We start from the raw sequence: 20,821 nt of genomic DNA on the forward strand, positions 1-20,821 counted from the left end.
GAGAGCGAAAGGGGGGATCTCTGGCCAGGCGGGGCAGGATCAGGTAAGCTCACGGGGCAGGTGGGGCAGCGTGACGAGGCCACTGAGTGGGCAAGTGGTGTGCTGGTACATGCAGATGTCCTCAGATGGCTTGGTGGGTTATTTATTCTCCTCTCCCTCCGCGTGCATGATTTCCACTGCTATAAACACGTGTTAGGCATGAGTAGAGAGGAGAAAAGGGGAAGAGGCTTTTTAGTATTTAACTTTGTAGTTGCTTTTGCACATAGGCAGGCACAGTAAATACCCCATAGTTACAGACGTCCAAATTTAACTATGGATGTGGACAACTCCCTTCACTGTGCAATTACTTGCCTGTTTTTATAGCAGTATTTGGACATTTGAACCATTCACGGTGGTTTTTGCTTTACCAGAGATTAGAGGCTTTTAAAAGTCTGGGTCTCCTAAAGTGGTCTAGAGCTGCTTTGTTTTGTAAAATGTTCTCCTCATGCAGAAGGAAAATACATATTCTGTAGGAAACTGGCCAGAATGCAGAACATGAATAGGAAAATGTCTGTGATGACTTTACATCCTGTGACTCCTGAAGGTAAGAGGCACGATGGGCTGCCCTGTCCACTAGCAGACTTCAATGCTGCGTTGATGGTTTCTGCATGCAACCTCTTGCCCAGAGGGATTTATGCTGTGGGATGTGTTTTTATGTAGATCCAATAGATCACATTGTAGATGGTCTCCTGCAGCTACGCCTGGGCCTGAGGTGTGTCAGAAGTTGCGCTGTGTGCTCCCTCCCCTTCTTGCTTGAGACAGCATCAGGAAGTGGGAAGAGTGGTACCCAAAAGAGCTGATTGTGTATGACAAGTAATCCAGGCCTAGCTGAAGTCAGTCTCTTGCTTAGTAACACTTAGATTTGCTATAATTTAATGAGGTGAATACAAGCAAGGGCAAGGATCACCTGGAAGATGTGCAGCATCTGGAGAAATCAGCAGGGTAATGCAGCCAAGTACTGTGGGAAAATGTGAAGTTTGAGGAATGTTTTGAAAATGAATGATGCCTTTTTACAAAAAGACAAAAGACTTGTGGCATGTGTTTTAATGAAAAGTGGGTCTGTAAGATGTAAGCCGTTGCACTGCATACGAGATATCTGTGGCTGGAGAACAGGAGATGGAGGCCAAATACAGCTCAGAGGAGAAGGCTCAAGGCTGTCTGTGGATGTGATCCACCAGTGCAGACAGTGTGGAGACTTTCCCTACTTCCCCTGCCACTCATGAAAAAGCAAGTCCCTGGCATTTTTTGGTCTTCCTGAACCATTTCAAAATTGCAGTCTCTGTGAAGCCAGGCAAACCACAGGGACGCAGAGCAGTGTCCCACTTGGTGGCTTTGCGTGCCACCTTCGAATGTCCCCTGTTCCTGGTGCAAAGGGCTGGTTTGTTCTTGGCTGCGTGTGGGCTGCTCGCTGCATGGGAGAACACCAGGGGGGCAATTACCCCATGCTGATCCTCGAAGGGAACCAGAACAAAACCAGAAACTACATGAGCTAAATTGGGAACATATTCTCTTAAACTCTGGTAAATGTGAGTGCATGAACTTAAAGGGCATCAGCTGCTGGGCTTCTTAATGGAGCAGCTGGTATGACGCAAGCTGGTAACTGGATTGCTTTTTTAGGTGATTTACTTACATGCTCACCACACACTCACAAACCCTGCTCTTCCTTTTCCATGCCTTGGACGTTCTCCTGTACGTGCTGTACGCCAAGAGAGGATACTTTGCCAGTTAAGGTTTTTGGCCCTGGTCCAGGAAAACACTTAAGCATATGTATAAACCTAGATCAAGGAGATGTTCTCTTGAATTCAAAGGTGGGCAAATTCTATAATACTGTAGGGATTTTTTTTGTTTTAATTCTCACATGAAGCTGCAGGAGGCTTGGTTTCAGTGATGGAACTGGCTCTTGATCTTTCTCTTTTGGGAAGAGGCATGAACTGGTTGACCTCTTCCAAGTTCTTCTCAGCCACGTTTCATACAGTGGATAATGAGGCTATTGAAATTGTGCAGTGATGATTGAGTGTTTGGAAGGGATATTAAACCTCGGCACATCAGCTCTCACTTCTGGAGATCAAAATGATATCTCATGTGTGGCAAAGAGGCAAATTATCTCCCAGCTGCAGGGTTCCTCCATCTTGCTGTCATATGTTTCTGGTTGCCCACTGACAGAGGCAGGATGCTGAACTAGATGGACCAATGTTCTGATTCAGTCTGGCGATTCCTGTGGTCCCTTGAGTCCTGTTGACTTCAGTGAGAATTAAACACATGTTCAAGCACTCCCGAGGAAGGCAGGCTTTTCTGCACCAGTCTCTCTGCCCAGCTGCTTGAAGCTCTGCAGTGAAGAAAGGAGGTTTCTGTTAAGTGCATGGATCAGCCCTACCACATCCTTTTTTGTGTTTTAATGGGAAATCCTAATTTATAGCGTGCACTTCTAATTTAAAAATAAATACAAGCTGTCTTAAAGTCAAGCCATGCTCCATGTTGCAGTTATTCCATTGGGTAGGAGGTTTCCAGTAGTGCCTGTGGAGGAGACACATGTGCAAATGGCTGGGAGAACACAGCAGAAGAAAAACCAACCCTTGAGCTTTATGACTGGCTCTTCTTCTAAACCTGTGTGGCAAGAGTACTGAGAGGAATACATCGTACGGCTCATGGCCCTTTGAAGTGGCTGGGTTCAGTACTGACAGGATGGCTTCCCTTATCTCCACTCCTACAAAGAGGACCAGGAAATAAGCCTGTGATGTGGGACTTTTACATTTCAAGCCTTGATCAGGTTGACCGCTTTTTTCTTCCCCCCGCCCCAGTGGTTAATCAACAAAGCTAGTTGAAAGCAGGGAAATGCTCTCCCCCTTTTTATGGGTAAATGAAGTGGGATGGTAACAGCTGTGTTTGGGTACTGCTGCTGATCCAGCGCTTGGGGATGATCAGTTGGGAGGGAGGTTTACAGACCGCCTGTCCCTTCCTGTGTTGTTACATCCATGCGGAGGGTTGGTCTTGCATCCAGTCCGCGCTCAAAGCAAGAGTCCTGAGTGCACACTCTCCTCTAGCAGACTTCAGTGTGTGTCCCTAAAATGCACTTGTTAGTAGGGCAAAGCAACTAACTTGACTAATGTTGCAAAGCAACTAACTCGAAAACTGCGGATTTCATTTCTTTCTTTTGAGGCGATTGTGCCCCAGATGAGGCTTTGATCTGGGAAGCTCAGCTGAGTCTGACCTGGTCTGTGTGAGGATCCCAGAGACCAGCTGGCTGTGATTTGCAAGTCAGATGGCTGCTGCTGTATGGGAATGGCTTTCTTGATCTAGACCTCAGTGCTGCCTTTAAGAGTGACTTGTTTTGTGTAAATTGAGCTTTGTTACGAAGTTGTTACATGGCTGAAGTAAACCCAGTATTAAAAAAAAAATATTAAATTTTGGGACAATTCAGATTTGAATGCCAGCAGTTCCTGGGTCACTGCTTCCCAGAACTTCAAAATATTATCTACCCTCTGGAAAATGAGCCCTTTAAAGAAAGCTGAGAGTAGCACATGTCAAACAACGAACAGTCCTTGAAGAATTAGACTGTGCCTTTTAATCCAGCACAGGAAGCAAAATTGCTAGAAATGGTTATACTGAAGTGTGGTATGAGAAAGTGGATAAACACCATTCGCCGAGCAAGGCATCACTTTGGCTTGGTAAGCAGGGCACTGCCCCGTACGGGTGGTCAGGTGGTTGCACACAGTCATGTTTTCAGGAGTTATTGCCCAAAAAGTTGTGAGTTATAATAACTCATTAGACTTTAGCTTCTGGTCTGTTTACGTCTTGTGAATTAATGAGTTAGTGACATGTCTCAACATGGGAGAGGAGCGAGAGAAAGATGGGAAGAGGCGGTTATTTCTAGATGAAGAATGTAATTTTGAGCAAAAGGGGCCTTTGCAATTAGCTTCCTCTGTCTTTCCTTCTTGTAGAGTGTTGTCCCCCGACTTCTAAAGCAGGGATGTAACCGTGGCCTTTGAAAGCATTTTCTGCCATAGCAAAACCAGGAGTAATAACTGCACATGATAATGTTTTGTTTCTTTTCTACTCTCTGCACAGGGACCCTCCAGAGGGATCGAATTTTTAAGAACCTCACGCGGAAACGCCAGCGGGCGATGCGAAGGCGAGTGCATCAGGTGAATGGGCACAAATTCATGGCTACCTACCTGCGACAGCCTACGTACTGCTCGCACTGCAGGGAGTTCATCTGGTAAGAACTGCTGGAACACGGTGGTGTGGAGCTTCCCATCCTGTCGTGTTTTGGGGATTGACATTCCACCCCCATCCTGAATCAGTTACCCAGCACTTTACCAAGGCCACCAATGTGACTCCCTCTGGCCATTGGGTTTAGCAGGGTACATTTATACTGCGAGCTGGAGCCTACTACAGAGAGGCCAGAGGTGATGTGTATCTTCTGTGCTGGAAGCAAACTGGGAGGGTGTGGGGATGGGGCAGTGTTCCTCACTTGTGAGCGCAGATGATATTTCACGGGGCGGGGAGGGAAATTAACGCCAGCAATCTGAAGAAACACTGCAGATGTTAACTTGAGTGGAGCTTTGAGATTACTGAGAAAAAAAGTTGCTTGAAAGACTAGAGAAAATGCCTGAGAACAGAAGAGCAGAGGTGTGAGGTGTGGGGGAGTAGGCAGAGCAGGGAGAAAAACTTAGATATGTCTCAAAAGAGCGTGGAGTGGGAGAGGTAATAACAGGGTGTGGGCTGCTGGGATCAGTCTAATAAGTGTGGTGTGTGTTGTAATAAAGTGAGGTATTTCAGAAACTAGAGTGAGGGGGAATATGGGGAATAACATGCGTGTTGACAGCCTTCCCTGTAAGCTATGGCCCTTGTAGTGCTTTGTTACACTCTCACACCGCTGTGCTGAATTGCACCATTATTGCTGGGCAGTTTTGCCCCGGGGATTTGGTCATCTGGGATCTTCTTGCATTTTGTCTATCTCTCCTGTAAATGATGCGCAAGACAACTGCCTTTCTGATGTTAAATTATGTTTGTATTTGTTTTGGACAGGGGCGTGTTTGGAAAGCAGGGATACCAGTGCCAAGGTAAGGTGCTCTGCTCCTGCAGGGGCGGTGTGTGTGTAGGATGTGCTGTCTCAGGAGCACTTCCCCTGCTGCTGGGACATCCTTGTGGTTAGAAGCCTCTCTGAAGTCACCACTCCTCTTCCTCCCCAGCCAGCCAAAACTGTGCGTTTGAGCAGCTGTCAGGCTGATGGCTTGCATGCCAGCAGGAGCAAACACCTACATTCATGCTAACACCTCGGGGTCTGTTTGCTGTGTTTCACCCACAGTTCTCCTCCTGTGCAGATCCATGGAGTTGGAGTACATGCAACACCCAGCTATGCTTGAGAGATCCAGGGTCCCTTCAGGACCACGTTCAGCTAGTGTTGGGACACAAAGTACCCTACTGGAATGGCCAACCTCTTCCTTTCTCAAAGGAACAAAGCGAAATTAGGGATGTGACTTCAAAGGGCAGCCTTGTGGGCCAGCACGGCACTTTTGTCTGAAAGCATGTTTTGGCTGAACGGCTGTATAGGTGTATGTGGTGCTTAATCATTGTTCTGTCTTTCCCTTTTTCTATGGTAAGATGAAAGAATTATTTGCTTCACAGGTGCATGGTCACTCAGTATAGCCTTCTAGCACAGCCCGTTTCCTGAGCAATATAACAGGGCACTGGTGTCCTCATATGAAATGAAGCTGCATGTAAACAAAATGTGTATCCTGCACAAAATCTCTGGGTGAAAGTTAAAGTTATTGATAGACTGTCCTGGATGCAAGCTTGAGTCAGCAACAGAATAGTGTGGGATGCTGCAACACATCTGTAACTTGCAGTTTCCATTTAAAAAATCTCCTTATTGAGACAGTAGCTACAGCACTTGGTGGTGTCTACAGCGCACACTGGGTTATGGAGTGGAGGGATCTAAGTTTGTTCCAGCCAAGCCAGCTTCAGACCTGGAAAGAGTCCAACTCTGCTTTAGGGCTGATTAGCCTTCTTGATGGGGACTAGCTAATTAGCCTAGAGACAGCACCATTCTGCTGCAGTTATCCAGCTTCCCAGACCCAAGCATTGCACTGAGCCTCAAATGACGAACTGACCTGGGCAGGACTCACTTGGATAAGAAGCACTATGCCACTGAGATGTAGGGGTGGCTTTTGGTATCTCAGACCTATGTTCTCTAATGTTATTTGTGTATGTTGTGAGAATTACTCTCCACTGGATAATGTCAACAGCATTTTTTTAGTTCATTTGAGAAGTTACACTGTTGTTTCTCTGTGCGTCACCCATATTTTACATAGGGTGCTGTCTTCTAGGCTATATGAATGATCCAGTGCAGAATTTCTGTTGCAGTGGGTTGAAAATGCATTTCCCGATCTGTTAGGAGATTGTGGAAATTCCAAGCCAACAATTATTTTTCACATCTCTATGGTGTCCTGATGGTATAGCTGAGCCTTAAAAAACCCAGCTGATGGGTTGATGTGTTCTGTTCTAAGTCTTTCAGCAGCTCTTTTCAGCATGCCTCTTTTATTTCCTAGTATGCACCTGTGTTGTACACAAGCGCTGCCATCATCTAATTGTTACAGCTTGCACATGCCAAAACAATACTAACAAGACCGATCTTAAGGTAAAGTCATGTTGGTTATTTTGGGTCATCATAATTTGTGAATCTTCAGGGTTGTCTGGGTTGCTGGGGTTGTCCTATAACAGAATTTACTCTGTGATATCCTTATTCATGGATTTAAAAGTGAGAAAGAGTGATAGGGACATGCATAAAGGCCATGCAATATCATCTGGTTGTTTTTTTGTTAATGCCAATAACTGGCTGGACTAGCACATAGTTTAGGAAGGCAGAGTGGCTTCATTGGAAGACATCAAGAAATAGCAAATCCACTGTCTTCCTTGGTAATATTTTGCATGATTAACTGTGGTGTCATCAAAATTTGATGCCCGGTTCTTAATGTGGATTTCTCTGGCTTTAAAATCCAACCACTGGCCTTTGTTAATGCCTCTTTTTTCTTTTCTGGTAACTTAAAGTGCCCATTTAGTCATTGCTCCACACCTTTGCTCTATGAAATTATTTATGTGGTAATAAAGAACCCTTGGATAACTTGTGTTTCTGAAGGTTTTGTTTCTTGCTAGTTTTGGCTGTATTTGATGGGAGTAGCATCCCCGCCTATAACTACCCTGTGCATTGCATGTCTTGTTTCTATAATTGGAAATTGTTTAATAACCGTGCAAGGAAAATTCAGTTGAAATATTTTTAATTGCGAGGTATCTCTATATTTTATGCCATGCAGAATCCTTCTTGGCAGTACAGATAAACAGTTGCCTTTGCTCGTTATTTCTTGCCTCCAAACTGCTGAGCTAGGCTTCTTAAAATGACCCCTTGCCAAACCAGATGAAAATAAGTTAAAATGCTTAAGGCTAAAGTGCAAGTGAAATGGTGAGTCTCCTCACCCCTCTTTTAGGATTGTGAAGGGTTTATAATGTATCTAACCTACTTTAAAAGAAGATAAAGGTGAGGAGGCACAGCTCACTTTAATATCATTGTTTCTTGCAACCCTGACTTTTCTTTGTGAAGTTGTGGGTTGCCCCTCAGTCCTCCAGGATCTGCATGTTGAGACACAAAATGGGAAGTAATGAAGAGGTTCAGTGGAGATGGGTTTCTTTCAGCCGATCTAATATTTTCTAAGGTGTCTTTGAGATCTGCATGATTCACGGTTGGAAAAGAACAAGGTTAAAAAGGGGATAAGAGCAAGTGATAAAGTGAAATGTGGGCCTGAAATGACTGTTAATAACAAGGAGGGTGAGAAGAGGACTGAAAATTTTAGGAGGAACTGGGAAAACTATTCTATATTAAATTTAATAAAATCAGCAGTTTGACCTAAAGTTACATGTTTGCACGTAGAATGGAAGTTAATAATTTGAAAACTGGTTAGTTATAAAATGCTGTAGCTAACATAATTTATATGTGGCACTTCCGTGTGATAGGTTTGTGATGAGGTAATCCGCACTTCCAATTCTAACTTGGTTTTAAGAATTTAAAATTGACTAGACAGCCCTTTTTGAAATCTGCTTTGTCAGGCAGTCCAGCCTGCACAGCAAGGAAACCAGAGCAGGCTCACAGCAGGTGAGGTTGGTCACCCAATGTTCACTTGCAGTAAACCTCAGTGAGGTGATGGACTGGGACATTTTCTGGGTTGGAATTGTTTTTATCGTTTTGCACTTAAATCCCTGTATGTAAATGAACATCAGCTTATATGTGTATATATAAGTATTTGAGTTTTAAATCTGTTCTTTTCTTTTGTTGCTTCAGGTGACTGAACAGCGGTTTGGAATCAATATTCCTCATAAGTTCAGCATCCACAACTACAAAGTCCCAACTTTCTGTGACCACTGTGGTTCCTTGCTCTGGGGAATCATGCGACAGGGCCTACAGTGTAAAAGTGAGCAGTTTCTTACTGTAGCCTTTTCATAAAATACGTATATTTTTAGACTCCTGATGCACTGTGTGGGCTTGATTTGTGCAATCTTCAAGAGAAAGCTGAGCAATGAATATTCATCTTTGCAAGAGTTAAAAAAACACTGATCTACTTTTTAATCTCTGGCTTCCAGAAGGACTCTACTTCGCACTCTCAGCACAGCTTTGTTTAACTTGCATTGTTGAAAATATTCTTGGGTATCTGCTTCCTGCATTCATTTTTCCCTTTACCTGAAGGTTTTTCCTCAGCTAATGAGATGAGGCAACGAAAAGGCATCCAAGGGGGAAAAAAAAGGTCACTGCCTTAGGTTGATAACCTTGTCCGTCACACAGTTAATTGACAACAAAGCATGTCCTGGTGTTAATTTTTGTTTCAGTGATCCAGACTATAAAATCATGACAGTCTCTGTTTGCCTTCATCTCCCACAAGAGGGTGTATGTGTGTCTGTCAGTGAGAGCAAGAAAGATTTTAGTTTCCACTGAGCAATACGTCTTTAAAATCAGATACCTGCAAATGCAGGAGAAGTTTGTTGCGAATTCTCTAACATTATAAATACTAATTTTATCTGCAGGCGTAGCTGCAGCGGTATTTATACACCTGACAAACGTGCTTATGAACAGCTTCAGGCAATGTGGCATCATACTTAGAGAGTTTGGGGTCTATTACTGGTTTTCAGTTTACTCTCTTTTGAGAGTCCTAATTTTATTTCTGCTGAGATCAGTGGCAAAAATCCTTTTAGTTTAAAGACACAGGGTAAATCCAGATAGGTGTATTTCCTGAAGCAGAATTGCTAAATTATTTCTCAGCAACAAATCCCTCCAAGTTATTTTAATTGTTCTTTTGCTTTTACTTTCCATCCCTGTGATCACCCTTGTCAGTCTGTAAAATGAACGTCCACATCCGATGCCAAGCAAATGTTGCACCAAACTGTGGGGTGAACTCAGCAGAGCTTGCTAAAACCTTGGCATGCATGGGTCTGCAACCAGGAAGCATTTCCCCAAATCCGGTGAGTCTTTTTCTTTTTTCTCCACCCGCCTTTCTTTTTCTCCCCCCCCCCCCCCCCCCCCTTAAAATATTTACAATTGAGTCTTTATATGGGTGCAGGAGAAGTCAGAGACTTCAGTTGTGGCAGATGGCAATGGGTGGTGGGCTGCATGAGTAGGTTGTTACTGTCTGTGGTTTGTGGCAAAGACTTTGCCTGGAAAATGGATGTCTTGTATGCAGGTTTACCCCGACGGAGGCTTTAGTCTATAGGTGTTGTTTTGTTGTCTGCTTATGTTTCACAGTCGTGTGACTCCATTGACTCTTATCTGTTTGGCATGAATGAGAGGAGAAAAAGACTCCAAACTAATTAACAGTCAATATAATTTATGCCATATCTTTTTTTACCTTTCCCATGAACACAAATATACTGTCTGCATATGTGGCTTGGAATAGAGCATAAGATGAGCTCAGCAAGAGGCCAAGATTCTCTTCTCTGCTTTGTCACTGTTTTGCTGAGTGATTTTGGGGAAACCATTTCGCTCTTCACCACAGTTTTCCCAGCTACAATCTGTGGGTCCTGTCGACACATCATCATCTCTGGTCTTTGCTGTCCAAGTGTGGTGGATTGACCTTGGCTAGACACCAGGTGCCCACCAAAGCTGTTCTGTCACTCCCCTCCTCAGCTGGACAGGGGAGAGAAAAAATAATGAGAAGCTTGTGGGTCGAGATAAGGACAGGGAGAGATCATTCACCAGTTACCATCATGGGAAAAACAGACTGGACTTGGGGAAAAATTAATTCAATTTATTATGAATCAGCTCAAGAGTAGGATAATGACAACTAAAACCAAATCTTAAAACACCTTCCCCCACCCCTCCCTTCTTCCTGGCTCAACTTCACTCCTCATTTCTCTACGTCCTCCCTGCCCAATGGCACAGGGGGACAGGGAATGGGGGCTGTGGTCAGTTCATCACATGCTGTCTCTGCCACTCCTTCCTCCTCAGGGGGAGGACTCCTCACACTCTGCCTCTGCTCTGGCGTGGGGTCTCTCCCACAGGAGACGGTCCTCCACGGACTTCTCCAGCGTGAGTCCTTCCCACGGGCTGCAGTTCTTCACGAGCTGCTCCAGCCTGGGTGCCCCCACGGGTGCCGTCCTTCAGGAACAGGCTGCTCCAGCCTGGGTCCCCCCCTGGGTGCCGTCCTTCAGGAACAGGCTGCTCCAGCCTGGGTCCCCCCCTGGGTGCCGTCCTTCAGGAACAGGTCATGGCCTCCTTTGGGCATCCCCCTGCTCCGGCGTGGGGCCCTCCCCGGGTGCGGGTGCAGATCTGCTCCCCCGTGGAGCTCCATGGCCGCAGGGGCACAGCCAGCCGGGGACCCTCTGCTCCGGCGCCTGGTGCCTGGAGCCCTCCTGCCCCTCCTGCTCTGGGCTGGGGGTCTGCAGAGCTGTTTCTCTCACGTATTCTCGCTCCTCTCTCCAGCTGCTGTTGCTGTTGCCATTTTTTTCCCCTTAACTCTGCTCTCCCAGAGGCACTATCACCGTTGCTGATGGGCTTGGCCTTGGCCAACGGCGGGTCTGTCTTGAAACCAACTGGCACTGGCTCTGTCAGACACAGGGGAAGCTTCTAGCAGCTTCTCACAGAAGCCACCCCTGCAGCTCCCCCGCTACTAAAACCTTGCCACACAAACACAATACACCAAGCCGGGGTCCTAGTGAGCTTGTTGCCAGGATTTGGACATCTGTGTACAATTTCTGCTTGTCAGTACTTAAGGCATCCTAAAAATCCAGCTGTTGTATATCTGAGTCTATGCAGAGAGTTTAAAACAGTCTTAAGAGCTTGAGTAAAAATGCCCATAAAGGGTAATGGAAATCAGAGCTGTTATTTGATAACAAATTTTCATCATGTTTTCTTTGCTAGTTTTGAAAAGTGAGTTTGGTTGAAACCACAATAACCCATAGTAAAATGTTGGTCTATTTATTTTTACTTGACCAAAAAGAAAATATTAAGACGCAAAACATACTTGCCAGACCTGGTATACCTGGTCATACAGTTAGTCAGCTACATTGGCTGACCCCACATGACACTGTATCAGCCTAGCCTGCTCCTTAGCTGCGCTGCCCCTTTTGATTCCAGTTGGTTTCTATCAAATGAGACTTTCCTGTCTTTGCTGTTCACGTTGTAGTAGTTCAGGGGGACAGTTATCCTGGGAGTTAGAGAGTCCCACACTCCCTTCTCAGTTGTACAAATCAGCACTTGTTAGCATTTGTTGTTTGCATAATCTGCACATCAGAAGGAGATGAAACCAGGAAGATCTGTGCTTGGTGTTTAACAATCTCTTCTCGTTATTTGTGAGCTAAAGGCTCTAGGTGAGTGTTCAGATATGCTGCAAGCTTAAATCTGTTGGGAGTTTTGCTGGGTGCTGTCCTGAATGCTCTTGGTTCTTTCCCCATGGCTGAGGTTGGCATTTCTGTGGCAGAAACACGAGTCTTCTGCAGGAAGAATTTTGCTTTACACCAAAATAGTCGCAAGGTGGAGCTCAAGAAGTCCGTGTAACTTTGGTCGGGCTAATAAACTGAGTAAGAGTGCTCATGGTTTATATGTGTACTTGTACCTGGAGAGCTGTGAACAGAGGGCATCGGAGGCTGACTCGATCTTCGTATACTGCAAAACCAGAAGCTCTAGAAATGTGTGCTAATACTGGTACAATTCCTGAAAATGCAGACACCTCACTGCTGGCGTAGGAATGAACAGCTTTCCATTGAATTTACAGCAATGGAGGAAGCCAGCAGCCCAGCTGTGGGAAAGAAAAATATTTTGACGTTTGTGTCCCACTGAACTGGGCTTTGGGTAAGAGTCTTAAAATCATGGAGTACCCAAGGGATTCAGATGAAATCTGCTTGGGTTCTAGATCTCACCAGCACTTCACATATTGCAGAAATTATGCAGTCTTCCTCACTCTGATGTTAGATAGGAGACTTGGATTTCCACAGTCATTGTCTTATTTTTCTGGGGAGTGAGGATGGAGAGAGGCAGACTTGCCTCTTGGATCTGCTGGGCAGTGAGTTTACAACTTAAAATGCCCAGGTCAGGAACCAGTGTTCACCTCTTAGCACAACTCTGTGCAGTGCTGAGGTCAGCCAGTCACGCGTAACAGCTCTGCAGGGTGGTGGTACCAAGGTGCTTTCTGTTCCAGTGGCCATACAGTGCATCTGAACAGGTCCTAAATGCCCAGGTTGGTAGGTTGACTATTTGTGTATGCCTCTGAGGCAAAAGTACAATTTCTATGCAGACTAATACTTACTTGCTTTCCTCCACAGAAACTGGTTTCAAGATCTACTTTGAGACAGCAGGGAAAAGGCAGCCTGAAAGATGGCAACCACATTAGTGAAAGTTCAGCGAGCAAACTTGGAATTAAAGACTTAACCTTCCTTCGTGTATTGGGAAAGGGCAGTTTTGGAAAGGTGAGAGTTATTCATGGCTCTTTCAGGGAAAACCACATTCCTTATTTAAGAAGCTCCAAGGTAGAAGAAGTTATTTCATAATGTGGGACACGGACTGTCCAGTGGAGTGTGCTTTGTGCAACAAGGTTGGTTACAGAAAGCAGGGAGAAAAGGGAAGAGAAAACAAGCTGACAGCAAAGTGAAGAATTGGATATCACAAAAAAGAAAAAAGCTAGCAACCAAAGGAATAGCTGCATGCCACAGCCCATACCAGAAATGGCAAGTGTGTGCATTAGCATTCATTTGGGCAGCGTTTCTTGGAGAATGTAAAGACTTTAAAGGAAACAAGGCAGTGGTTTCAAATTAGGTGAGACAGGGTATTTCTTTCTCTGCTTTGCCACAAAGCCAATGTGAAATGCCACATTTGAATTCTATAACTGAGGAGGGAAGTGAGATGGATGGCACCACTCAGGGGCTTTGCCCTAGCACTGTTTCTGAGCTTCGACCAGCTAGCCCCGCACCAGACATTGGAGCAACATGTGTGGGCATTTCTGTTTGGAGAAGCCTGCTGCAGACAGTAGCATGTGTGTCATTGATTGGACACTGATGCCCATGCTAGCAGGCTGACTCACTTGCATCCACAAGCCTGGTCATGAGATAACTGACCTTTCGAGTGTGAGAAAGTGCGCGAGACTCTGTGTTGTTCATAGAGACTGTGGGCTCAGCCCTTGCAATTCACCCTCCCCTTTGGTTTAGGTGATGCTTGCCAAGATGAAAGAGAGTGGGCAGCTCTATGCAGTGAAGGTGTTGAAGAAGGACGTCATTCTCCAAGATGACGATGTTGAATGCACCATGACCGAGAAACGCATCCTCTCCTTAGCAAGGAACCATCCATTCCTCACCAAGCTCTACTGTTGCTTCCAGACTCCTGTAAGTATAGCCCAGGCAGTGGACAGCCTTCCTCCTGACACTGGCTGGCCTGTTCAGGACAGAGGCACTCTCCTGTGTATTTGATCCCTGGCCTGTTATAATTATCCACCTTAAATCCAGGAGAAACCTCTCTGCTCAAGAGTGAACAGAGCACCCTGCTATATTCCATGTCTAATATCTGCTGGGCATTTGGCAAACAAAATCCTGGCTTGTTCTAAGCTCCCTAATAAAATAGTAGTAACAGGGAAGCTTTCTTTGTGTCTTCCCTAGAAATATCTCTGTGCTGTTGAATGTTTCCAAATGCGTATGCGCAAATGTCTACAGACCTGCAATGTCCTCCGGTCGGTGTGGGATCTCAGGCTCTGCTGTCTTGCTACCTGAATTTTAATAGGACTGTATTTGCATTGAATTATCTGCAAACTCAATGAATTGTACTTGGAAGCAGGGGTAGCCTCCTGTATCTACCAGCCTTTGTATATGTCTCAGAACTGAATGAAAGATCCTTTTGGGGTTACTGGGGAAGGACCTTACTGACATGGGTGGACACTGAATCAGATCCATATACAGTTGGTATTTCTTCTTGTGTAGATAAGACAAATGACAGCATTGCTGTCACCTGTGGTCTGTATACCTCAGTGGAGGACTGCACATGTGCTGCCTGTCCAGCTTACAGCCTCCTCTGGTGTGTGATGTGGGTGGTGGAGGGAGGAGTGGCTGTGATGGAGGCAGTGGCCACAGCTGTGTCCCAGCAAGGTAAGTTTGGGAGTCCCTGAGCTAAGCTGTTATTAGGACCTAAGCATTTTCTGCAGTATAGCTCTTCCAAACTGCCTTGGCTCCTTTCCAGTTGCTATTTGTCCACAGAGTTTGTTTTCCTCTTAAGAGGCAGGAGAAACTTGCCCTTTTAATTGTGGCTTCACTCCTCCTACTTAAACCCAAAATACTGGAGAGGAAAAAAAAAAAAAAAAGACAGACAACTGCACCCTGCCACCCACCCGTTTCTCTTCTCACTGGGGTGATGCAACAGCCAGCTATGGAGTTTAAGAGTTGTTTAACAGTTATGCTTGTTTAGGTTGGAGCTCTTGGGTAGACTCACGTAATAGAAATGAGGTGGTTTGGTTTGTTTTTTTTTTATATACAGCTTATGTGGTTCACAGAGCAGCTGTGCTGTGTAGCAGAAACAAAAAAAAGCTCACTGTTGTCACTAGTAACCAAGGAAATTCCTCTTTTATTTCATAATATGAAGACACAGGGCCCAAATCTGAATGGCTTTCCTGAAGTTCCCATGTAAAATATCAGAAAAGTCCAGTATTGATGTGTGCTGTTTGCGGTCAGATGCAGGATAGCAGTGGGTTTTGCCACTCATTGCTATGCTCTTTGCTATGGCTTTGCTTACTGAATGGCAATGTAGATGTGAAAATAGCACGTGTGCTTCTGGGCTGTGTAGAGTTTTTCCCATGAACTTGGGGAAATTTTAAGGTCATTTGCTAGTACCGTCTGTCATGTTCAAAAAATGAATGTAATCTGCTATGGGTGCAGACAAGGTCTTCTGGGCTGATGCAGTAATTGCAGAGTCTTTTGCAAAGGGGAAAAAAAAGGGGAGAACTCAGACTGTTTAGACTAGCAAATTGAAAGCAAAAAGAGGATCTGATTGATGTCTGCAGATGTCGAACACTGAGGAGGGAAACAAAGCTGTCAAGATGCTGGCTAAGATTAAATGAGTCTAGACTGGCCATGGATACAGTTAGACTGGAAATGAAAAGGAGGTTGCTAAACACTAGAGCAACCTGGAACAGGAATTTCTGGACCAGCTTGTCATCAGAGGAGCGGAGGGAAGAAGCCCTTTGTCCTTGCTGCCCTGAACACAGAGTTGGTCAGTCTCTGAAAGGGTGCCAAGGGAGTGGAGCTTCTCATAGCAGGACCCTGCTATTTCCAGTCTTTCCCAGGTTCCTCTTTTACTTGAATATCCCTTTGCTTCATTATCTGGATTGTCAGTAACAGAAAACCACTTCCCTCCAAGAATAACAAAACTGAAAGGGAAGCGTTTACAAAAGAAAAACTAGATTTCAGACTAATGTGGTTCATCATGACTTTTGTCTGTGTTCTGCACTCAGTGACACCCACCTCAATCCAGAATAACCAGGTGTAAATTGCTTATAAAAGCATAATTAAATTCCTTTGCTATAATAGAGAAATGATTGCAACAGCAGGGTATTCACTGGACTGAGTCCTTCCAGGAGGGCTTAACCAGGCTGATACAGTACTTTGGGTTTCTGCTTGTTCTTTACATGGCATTGGGTTAGTCCCTCCATTAACACAAACCTGGCAGAAAAGAATATATATATATATATATATACACACACACACATATATATATGTGTTAAAATAAAACAGTAACCACTTATTCAAAATGTCGGCCTTCCGCCATATTTAAAAATACCAAAGCCCTTTCTTGTGTTTCGAGTCGGAGAGAGGGTTACACAAAACAATGCCTAGTTTCACTTGTAATCACATGGAAACCACATCACATGTATCACACTTACAGCCCAAACTCTAAAAATGTGGTATTAACAGTTCATGTTATAAAAAACAACGCATGACTCTAGTCTGCAGTGAAGATTGGGGATAAATAATGACCTACTGGGCCTGCCTTTAGGAATTTTTCAAGAACTAGCCATTTTGAGGCCTCATCATTTGTCAAAGCAAGGTCAGAGCCTGATCCCATAAAGTGCATCAAGACAGGCTGGGACTAACTGGCAGGGTAGTAGCCCAGCTGGAAGATACCTGGGGCTTATGGTAGGTGCCAAGTTCAGTGTGAGCCAGCAGCGTAGTCTCACTGCACATGAATTAAATTATGCACTGGGCTGCTTCAGGAGCTGTGGGGAAGTCATTATCCCCTCTGCTTGGCATTGGTGAGGCTGCAGCTAGAATAAGGGTGTCCAGTTATGCTGTCCCCCTGCCCAGTTCAAGAGGAAATCGTGGAAACTGGAAAGGAAGGACCTTGGAAGTGCCTGAAATGCTGCAGCAGTTTGAGGACAGAGCACTCAAAGGGTTTGAGGGTTTGGCTGGGTCTAGAGCCATTTGAATTCAGATTCTTTGTATAATGTTCCACCCAAACCAGCAAACTCTTCTCCTGACTTAATGCAGCCTAGGGCTGACTTAAACAGCCTCTGGCATGTCTGTGCTGCACAGTGCAATGGCATGTCGTGCCAGTAATCTAGCGTTAGCTCAGCTGGCACAAGTACCAGGAACAGCAGTGCATTGCCTGAGTTCATCTATGTTGCTGCTACTTTTGTTCACCTGTTTTCGATCTAGCTGAGGTTTTTCCTGTGCTTACATTAGCTGCTGATGGTTTTCAAGAAAAGTTTTCTTATCTCTTGTGCTGCCCCTGTGGTCCTAATTTAGTCTCAAGCTGCAGCACAAGTGATATCCGCCTGCTTTATTTGCCCAGGGTGGGCTGAGGCTGCCAGACCTCCGAACAGCCTCCTTGCTCTGCCACAGAGAAATGCTGCAGCCACTAGGTGGTAGGAGCTGCAAGGGTTGTCTCTGCCTGGTATGGGTCACAGTTTTCAGAGCCTGAAGAGGAAATATTAGCAGCACAGCAGGCTGGCAGAGGCTGGACATGGCCTTGTGCGTGTCCAGCGCTGGGCTGGGCAATTTCTGGAGAAGTTGCACCTCCAGATTCGTTTCCTGTGAAAGGCAAGGAAGCAATCATGCTGCTTCCTTGCAGGGGGGCAGTTTAAGTCCTGCTCCAGCTGCATCTGTGTGAGGTCTTCCTTGCTCACCACATCTCTATTTTTCTAAATTTTTTTTTTTTTTTAATTGAAAGCCTTGTGTTGGGAACTTCCTGAGCCATTTACCTCTGCTTTTTCCAGGGCCTTAGAATCATCCTTTAGTGTCAGAGAGGATTATGCTCCCGCTGCAGTAATTTGTGAACTGCTGACAGGTGCTGGGGCTGACCTGTGGCTAATTGTGGATCCTGTGTTAGGGGTCACAAGCACCAAAAAATGCTCGTTTCTGTTTACCTGACACTGGTGTCATCCAACACTTCAACAATACTGTCCTAGAATGGGTGAAAGAGGCTATATATATAAATAGCTACATCAGTAATTTAATCCTGGGGAATGTGGATCCTGGAATGTTTTAATTAAAATGAGTTTGCAGTAAGTAGGCCCTGTCTTCTTTGGGGTTTAGGAACCATCCTTCCTGCACAGGTGGTTTGCTTTTAAATCCTTTTGTCTCCACTCATATGCATGAGAATGAAAAGGGCTGGGGGAGATCAGCTTCCCATGCAAATACTCTCAAATAGCTTCTGGGTTTTATGTTTATTGCCCTTACCCTTTTTCTCATGACCGCAGGGTGCTTGCAGGGGACCATCCCCCAGGCAATGCTGTTTCCCAGCACTGTCCCTGCTAGCCCGATTGTTGTATGGATTTGCTCTCCGTGTGGCTCTGCTGACAGTTGCTGAGGCACTGAGCGTGCCCCTGTCATTCCAAAAATAGTGAGACACAAGAACTTGGCAGAAGGATGTGATTTTCTGTAACGAGCGTCCTTCCAAGATAATAGCAGGGTTGCTGTTGAAGCTGGTAGGGACTGGCTCAGGGACTCCAGGGCAGCTGATCATTGAACTGATCCCATTTTATGAGGGCAGCCTGCTGTCCGGCACGCAACTTTCCACCCCTTTTATAAGCTGTGGGCTGATGTCATGTTCTTGACATGGAAGAGGAAGGTTTCTCCACATCTCTGCTGGCTCCTGGGGTGCTGAAACAGTTCTCCCAGGGTCTGTGTGGGCATCATGTCATGGATAACCCAGGTGTTTAGAGAGATGAGCCTGTATTTCACCTCCTAGAAGTGTTAGAGCTAGCCTGGAGCCTTTGATGGGGCTGTAATTTTCAAGGGAGGGCCTACCAGTCACCAGCAAAAGTGGTAGGACTGAGCAATGGCAGCTAGCTGGCTGCTTACCTATCCGTTGGTCCCTGGATGCCACAGGACAGGTCTAGGTGCCCTTGTATGTCCTTGGAGTCCCTTGGTCACAATCCTTCCAGGGGCTCTCCTGGTTGTCTGCCAGCCACTCCACTGTCACCAAGTAGGTAGAGCACAGGGCAGCCCTAGGGCAGAGACTGGCATGGTGGAGTTGAGGAAGGCTAGAAAGGCAGCGGCAGCCTTCCCAGGGCTCTGGTTAGATGAACAAGCATCCCGACACAGGCCTTGATGCGTGCTGGTGGGTGGTAAGGAAGCGGTGAGGCCTCTTTGATGTTCTCTTTGAAAGGCGCGAAGAGGGAGCCCTTTGGGAGCACAGAGGACAGCTTTGATCATCTCCCAGGCTTCCCTCTCTAGCATGTCGGGGAGGCACAACTCGATATGTGGATACACCCGACAGCCGAGCGTGCTTTTCTGCAAGCGCTGGGAGTTTTTCCCCTGCTCTTGAGCACTGAGACTGCTGCTAGCCCCAAGTCACTGTGCTGGAAGACCAACCCATGCTTTGGTTTTGTTGCTGCCAGCCAAAAACCAAGTGAAAATGATGACAGGGAAATCCTGCTCATAGGCCTGGCATTTTCCAAAAGGCTTGGTACAGCCTCGCATGCCTTGTGGCTGTAAACACAGGCAAGAAAGGGAGGTATCCCACGGAGGGCTTGCTGCAGAGTCCTTCTGAAGTCAGACTTGAAGGAGCTGGAGTTGTGCTTTACCTAGGGCCCTGGGGCGGCAAGTTAGGGTTTTGGGGGGGGCTGTTGGACAGGGACCTACAGGGGAATTTCCTCTCTCCACCTTTGCTCTCCGGTGTGGCTTCTGTGGGCGTGTGCGCTGCGGCACCCTCATTGTTGGCTTTGCAACCATGGGAGAGGCAGTTGGTTTTCGCCTTTCTCTGGCTCCTGTCCCTATCTAGCACTGAATAAAGGCGGGCTGATCAAAACTGTGTCTTTCTGTGGTTTTATAGTGTTCACGTCCACCAAAAACCAATGACATCTTTGCTGGCATGCTGGCCCAAGCTGCCGGTAAACCAGACGTGTGAGGCCTCCAAAGCCTGGTCTGCAAGGCTCGGCTTTCTTTGACGTGCACAGTAACACCTTGCGGTGGTCTCTTTGTTGCCAGAGCAAATGGGGTTGAGGATTTTTTTTATAGGCAGGGTGGTTTTGCTTGCAGAAGATGAAACAAGATCAGACTGACATTTCTGATTTTATCTGAGGACTTTGCTGCATGTCCACACTTAGGCTGCACATTGAGGTGATACGAGCTGAAGTGAAAACAGGAACTGAAGGGTTGGCTGCCATCATCGTCTTGTAGCTCCTGAGTGTAACTTTCCCACCCCTGGTTGTTGAGGGACTTTGGATACTTGCATTTTTATGAAGCTGAGAAAATTCCAGTCTCCATCTGCAGTGGCTTATGGGAAAGATTGTAACTTAAACAAATTATCAAGCTTAGTGCAAGGGTGGCTGAAGGAGATGCTGTTGCCCATGGTTAGCCACGGTATGTGAAACTAATATTTTTTCTTCAAACTTAAAATCAAGGAAGTTGCAGCATAAAAAGGGGTTGAAGTGGGACCAAGTCATGAGCAGTGTGAGCAAGCAGGTGCCAGACAGTATTGAGGAGGAGAGGGGGAAAAAAAAAAGGCAATCAAAGCTTAGAGACAAGGTAACTAGCTGAGGTGTGACCCCGCAGCGCTTTAGGTTTCAGTCTTTTTGAATCCATATTGCTTTCCAGGTGATGTTTAAGCTGGGAGAATGGATCCACAAAGGTCTCATAGCAAGCTACTTCCAAGTGGCTTTTGGGTGTTTTGGCACTCTTTAATTTTCCTGAAGACCTTTGACCAAGCTTGTATAGATCTCTAGCCTTCCCCAGCACAGTCTGAGGCCAGCAGATACTGCAGAATTCAGTATTTTTAAAAATGGGCCAGAGCTGTCTCAGCTTGGTCACTCCAAACTGGAAACAGGAATGC

General features: G+C 45.8%; 1 protein-coding gene across 1 annotated transcript in view; it reads left to right on the forward strand.

Annotated features, from left to right (window-relative positions):
* The window catches only part of PRKCH (protein kinase C, eta), a gene marked incomplete at its 5' end in the record, with an annotated part of 122,584 nt that overhangs the window by 46,421 nt on the left and 55,342 nt on the right, over nucleotides 1-20,821 (forward strand). The window contains 7 exons of the mRNA XM_010283670.1: nucleotides 4,105-4,255; nucleotides 5,068-5,102; nucleotides 6,591-6,679; nucleotides 8,372-8,501; nucleotides 9,416-9,543; nucleotides 12,838-12,981; nucleotides 13,717-13,890. Coding sequence (XP_010281972.1) covers nucleotides 4,105-4,255; nucleotides 5,068-5,102; nucleotides 6,591-6,679; nucleotides 8,372-8,501; nucleotides 9,416-9,543; nucleotides 12,838-12,981; nucleotides 13,717-13,890 — 851 coding nt within the window. The remainder of the gene's footprint in view (nucleotides 1-4,104; nucleotides 4,256-5,067; nucleotides 5,103-6,590; nucleotides 6,680-8,371; nucleotides 8,502-9,415; nucleotides 9,544-12,837; nucleotides 12,982-13,716; nucleotides 13,891-20,821) is intronic.

The sequence above is a fragment of the Phaethon lepturus genome, unplaced genomic scaffold, assembly GCF_000687285.1.
Source record: "Phaethon lepturus isolate BGI_N335 unplaced genomic scaffold, ASM68728v1 scaffold9633, whole genome shotgun sequence".
Taxonomy (NCBI): domain Eukaryota; kingdom Metazoa; phylum Chordata; class Aves; order Phaethontiformes; family Phaethontidae; genus Phaethon; species Phaethon lepturus.